The 5,315-nt window shown below is 34.0% G+C and overlaps 1 protein-coding gene across 1 annotated transcript; it reads left to right on the forward strand.

The window, feature by feature from the left end:
- The first annotated feature begins 1,862 nt into the window (after positions 1–1,862).
- Positions 1,863–5,028, forward strand: LOC133703152 (protein PIN-LIKES 3-like). The gene is made up of 10 exons (XM_062127594.1): positions 1,863–2,225; positions 2,337–2,518; positions 2,620–2,699; positions 2,790–3,036; positions 3,128–3,325; positions 3,456–3,548; positions 3,753–3,853; positions 4,139–4,191; positions 4,318–4,503; positions 4,659–5,028. Exons 2-10 carry the CDS (start codon positions 2,384–2,386, stop codon positions 4,781–4,783), a joined length of 1,218 nt encoding a protein of 405 aa, XP_061983578.1. The 5' UTR covers positions 1,863–2,225; positions 2,337–2,383; the 3' UTR covers positions 4,784–5,028.
- Positions 5,029–5,315: the final 287 nt, after the last annotated feature.

A 5,315-nucleotide genomic window follows, 5' to 3' on the forward strand; every position in this document is an offset into this window, starting at 1 on the left:
TTTCATAAAACACACGCGTTACAAGGTAAAGTAAAAGGAATCCTGATATATGATCATTGAAGATTTACAAGGTCGTTAATTTTAGTGTTTATATAATTAATTGAGATACGTACAAACTGGTCAGAAGATCCACATTAATCAATAAAAAAAATAAATCCCACTTCATAAGGAATTAAATGATTATAAAAGAACAAAAAATCATCAACAATAATGAGGACAATCACGTGACAATAAATCACTTATCTTTATTAGTTATTTTTATAATATAGTTTATAATTATAATATAATATAAAAACTGCATGAAAGAAGTGAGCAAATTATTGAAGCAAAGACCACCATATGCAAGATCAATCAAGAAAGTCTTGCATCACCATTTCGCAATCAACAAGAAGTCATGCATGACGATAAAAATAATCATGCTAGATAGGCCGCGGGTTCTAGAGGTTGACTATTCAACATCAATATTATATTAATTAGAGAATGAATTATTTGATCTTGTACAAATCCCGGTCCCACCAACCGATCTGTTTTCAGAGAAACACATGAAAAACGAGAAAGGCAATGAAACTCTCTAATTATTAGCATCAAATTAAATAAATTAAATGAATCATGGGAGTGGGAGTGTTGTGGTGGTTTTTTTTATTTAAAAATATATTAAAATAATATTTTTTTATTTTTTAAATTTATCTTAATATTAATGCATTAAAATAATAAAAAATATAATTTTTAATTTTAACTATTTTTTTTTAAAATTTAAAGCGAACCGTGGTGACTGTGAGGTGGGCTGGTCAAGCGTGGTGTCCCGTGAAACACAAATGTCTCAACTTCTTAATTAATCACATGAACGTTGACCTAATTCTAATCATTGCATAAACTTTCTGTAATTTAATTCTTAATTCCTAAATCGACAGCGCCAACACATTTTTTTTCTTTTGCACACAAAAAACTTTTGATCCAGACAGTCAGCTAACCCAATTTATTAAAGAGTTTAATTATGATCGAGTTGCAGGTGTTTCATTCACATTCACATTTTGATCTGGAACATTGCAAGAAATTTATTTCTCCGATCTCCTGTTAGAAGGCAAACTCATTTAACTCCCAAGTTAATATGTACACGTTCTTGAAAAATAAATATCTAGAATATCTAGGCGGTGATCTAGTAACAAGAATTTAAGACTAAAAAGTTTACTTTCCTATAATTTCAGGTTCGAATCGTGTACTTGCTGATATGATAATCACTAAAAACTTATATAGTCGTTAACTTCAGAGCCTATGAAATTAGTTGATATACACATAAATTAGTCCGGATATTCATGTTAATAAAAAAAATATTTAAACCTGAAAGAATATAATTTCATTATAAATTAGAATAATAAAATTAAAAAATCATTAAACTTTTTTAGTGGGAGTAGATCAGCCTTTTAATTTCTAATGTTTCAAAAATCATTTTTGATTTCGGGAGCAAGGAGACAAGTTAAGATGTACAAGTTCTTGAAAAATAAATGGTTAGAACTTCGACGTGTGTAAGCCATGATATTAGGACATAATTGTGTGAGGTTGCTAACCGGCAAGTTTATAAGGTTTGCTGGCAACTTCAATCAAGTGTCTTTTCTCAATTATACTCCTTTCTTTTTTTCAATAAAAAAATAGTGTTCATCTTACTTTTATGTTTTTTAGTACTGTGAACAAACAGTAACTTTCAAGAGTCAAATTATAATTTAAAATTTTATTATTAAATATTTTTTTTTCAAATAGTTTGTCTCACTGCAACTTCTTAAATAAATAAACTAGAAAATAAGAAAAATAAAGAAAAAGCAATAAAAAGGGTAACAATTAAAGAATAGAATTTAAAAGATAGGAGAGAATGACGGGCAGATGAGAAATGCATTAAAAGATGTAGAATTTTTACAGATTGAACCAAGAGGCCTTCAGAAAAATAGTATAGATATTTTACAGATGAACACACTTGGAAAAAAAATAAAAAATACCCACCAGCTAGCTTCGTCTACAAAAAGATTCCGACATTTTCAAGTGTGAAGATATAATGTTTTCCACTAAAGAAGACAAAGAGGAAGAGCTCTTGATTAAGGTAGTATTTCCTAGTTGAATGGTCAGAACTCTATTAGCTAATGTCTGTAAGAAACAAGCAGTTTCTGTAATTCTTGCCTCCAAAGTATCAGCAGAAGCTTGAGTTTGCTTAGGACTATCCAAACTTGTCAAAAGAGGTACACTCGTATCTTTTTCTTTCCATTAGATTCGATTCCATAGTTTTCACTCCTACGTTCTTAGGAAACGCTCTTATATCCGTTGAAAGAACTTCCTTTTCTTTTCCATAGGAGTGTCAAGAGATCAACTTGCAAGTTTTGCAGAGAAGTTGTGTGTGATGGGATTTCTTGATCTCTTTGTTGCGGCATTAATGCCAGTTCTGAAAGTACTCTTGATTACTGGACTTGGCTTGTTCTTAGCGCTCGATCGCATAGATCTCCTGGGAGCGAATGCAAGACACTGCATGAATAATGTGAGTCCAATATATGTGTACTTACATGATTCTGTTCTTTACATTTACTTCTTCTTGCCTTCCATCTCATCAAAAAGGAAATTTGCTTTGTGTATTTGCAGCTTGTATTCTATCTGTTTGGTCCAGCGCTCGTGGTTAGCCAGCTTGGAGAGACCATTACTTTCCAAAGTTTGAGTACCTTGTGAGTGATACTTTTCGCACCAATTTTCACTCTTAAGGCAATCTTGAAACTAACTCTTGGCACAAAAAAATTGTTGTGGTGATGGTGTAGATGGTTTATGCCAGTCAATATCCTTCTGACATTCATAATCGGCTCTATACTGGCTTGGATTCTCATTAAAATCACAAAAACTCCGCCGCACCTCCAAGGCCTTGTCATTGGTTGCTGTTCTGCTGGAAATCTGGGGAATTTGCTTCTAATTATTGTTCCTGCAGTCTGCATGGAGTCAAATAGCCCATTTGGAGATTCAACTATCTGCTCCACTAATGGAACAACTTATGCTTCTCTTTCCATGGCGGTATGATCTGCCATTCTATTATTCTTTTCAGTTTTGTTATAGAAGGAATTACATTCATTTTTTCATGCTACTATTTATTCTGATTATGCAGGTTGGAGCTATTTATATATGGACCTATGTGTATATTATCATGAGGATATATTCAGATAAGATTGCTGAAGATACTGATACAAATCAACCCATATCAGATTCTGAAAGTTATAAAGCGTTACTTCTTTCAAGAAAAAACTCTGGCTCCAGTGGCTGTTCTAAGGAAGATGAACTTCCTCTAACTATTTCTGGGGAAAAAGTAAGATTTCTTTGGCCTTAGTTTATTATTACAAATGCTAGCATCTGTTTTTTTTTTAATGCAAAATTTAGCTCTTCCTCTGCAGATATTGGATGGCGTAACCTTGCTAATTAAATTCTTTTGATGATAGTTGACAGTTATGGAGAAGATTTTTCAGTCTGTTAAGAAATTTACAGCAAAGATCAACCTGAAGATGGTGTTTGCACCGGCAACAATTGCAGCGGTAGGCTAAAAATTTAATGATAATTTTTTCTCTCTCTAATCTTCAATATTATTCTTTGATAGCGATAATCACAAACCATACAAGTCTTAATGATAGATACAGAAAAAAAGGAAAACCAGAAGAGTAATTTTGTCGAGTTCGTCAGTGCTTAATCTACCAATGTACATGTCACTAATTTGCTTCGTTTTCCTTAATTTCCTTCAGATTTGTGGGTTTATAATTGGCACAGTCTCTCCAATCCGAATACTGATGATCGGGGATAGTGCTCCTCTTCGCGTGATTGATAGTTCTGCATCTTTGCTCGGGTAATAAATCAATTATGGACTTTTTTTGGCTTTTGATGATGGCAAGTCTATCTTTACAGCTGACCATTATAGAACTAGCCTGCCGGCCAAATCTTAGTCTAATCCAACGGCCGGATAAAATTACACGTGTTTTCATCAAAATACTCGTTTAACTCGTCCACACTTCTTCTTGCACTTAGATTTGTCGTCCTGTGTCATATAACCCAGAATGTAACTTTCTTCGTTATTTAGGAACTTACAGCAACATTGTTATTGATCTTGTTTATACAATTTTCTGACCTGCAGAGAGGCAACAATTCCATGCATGACACTGATAGTAGGATCTAACCTTCTCAGAGGTAATTTCCTGAATCTACCTGGATCATCTCATGCTTAATTTCCTTTACATACATCCTGCCTCTAGTTGCTGAAAAATCAAATTTACATCCTCAAGATTTCTAATCACTAACTCCATACTCTTTCAGGTTTAAGAAAATCAGGAGTGAGTGTATCAGTCATTGCAGGGATTGTAGCTGTGCGAAATATTTTCTTGCCAATTATTGGCATCGGTATTGTCAAAGCGGCACATCATCTCGGCATGGTTGAATCAGACTCCTTGTATCAGTTTATCCTTCTGCTTCAATATGCACTTCCTCCTGCAATGACAGTAGGTATGGCAACTTGATACTAAAAGTTGGAACTAATATTTTATTTTTCCGATTTGACGGCAAGAAGTATCCTCGAGCCAGCTACAAAACCAGTGAAAAAATTACCTGATGAATACTAAACCTGCTAATCAGTTTGTTATTTGTTGTTAAATTGACAGGGGTTATTGCACAGCTTTTCAAGGCCGGTGAAGGTGAATGTTCAGTCATTATGCTGTGGAGTTATGCTTTATCAGCACTGTCTCTTACCCTCTGGTCAACCTTTTACATGTGGCTGCTGCAGTAAGCACAATTAGGGTTCCTTCTATTCCCTGGAACTACCCTGCCATGACAAAATGAGGCCGCCGCAAGCTTATCTTCATCCTTCAGGCACATCGATCCCATGGGGCATCAGTAATTTACTAGTAAATTAAGCTCATAAAGCTTTGTTCCATGATATTTATTTAATTATAGCCACCATATTATTTGATTAAATTTGTAGAATATATAGTGTCAATCATTTTGGGATATGGACATCTGTGTACTTATGAATTGTGATTTGTGATTCCACTATCATGGATTTGGGCATTGGTCCGCTGTCTGCAGGCTCTGCTGCTGGCAACCAGGGGATTTGAAACATCGGTTTCCTCCCTTCTCAGCCTGTTTTTCAATCTGACAGCCCGTTGTCAGCTCTGAATCTGGAACGACAATCGTCACGACAGATTTTTTCATGTAATTGCATTCTAATAATAGCTATTAAACCTAATATGATTTAAATGGTTGATTTAAAAAATTCATGAATCAGATTTCATTGAGAATGAATTTTAAATTGAATAAAA

The sequence above is a fragment of the Populus nigra genome, chromosome 9, assembly GCF_951802175.1.
Source record: "Populus nigra chromosome 9, ddPopNigr1.1, whole genome shotgun sequence".
Taxonomy (NCBI): Eukaryota; Viridiplantae; Streptophyta; class Magnoliopsida; order Malpighiales; family Salicaceae; genus Populus; species Populus nigra.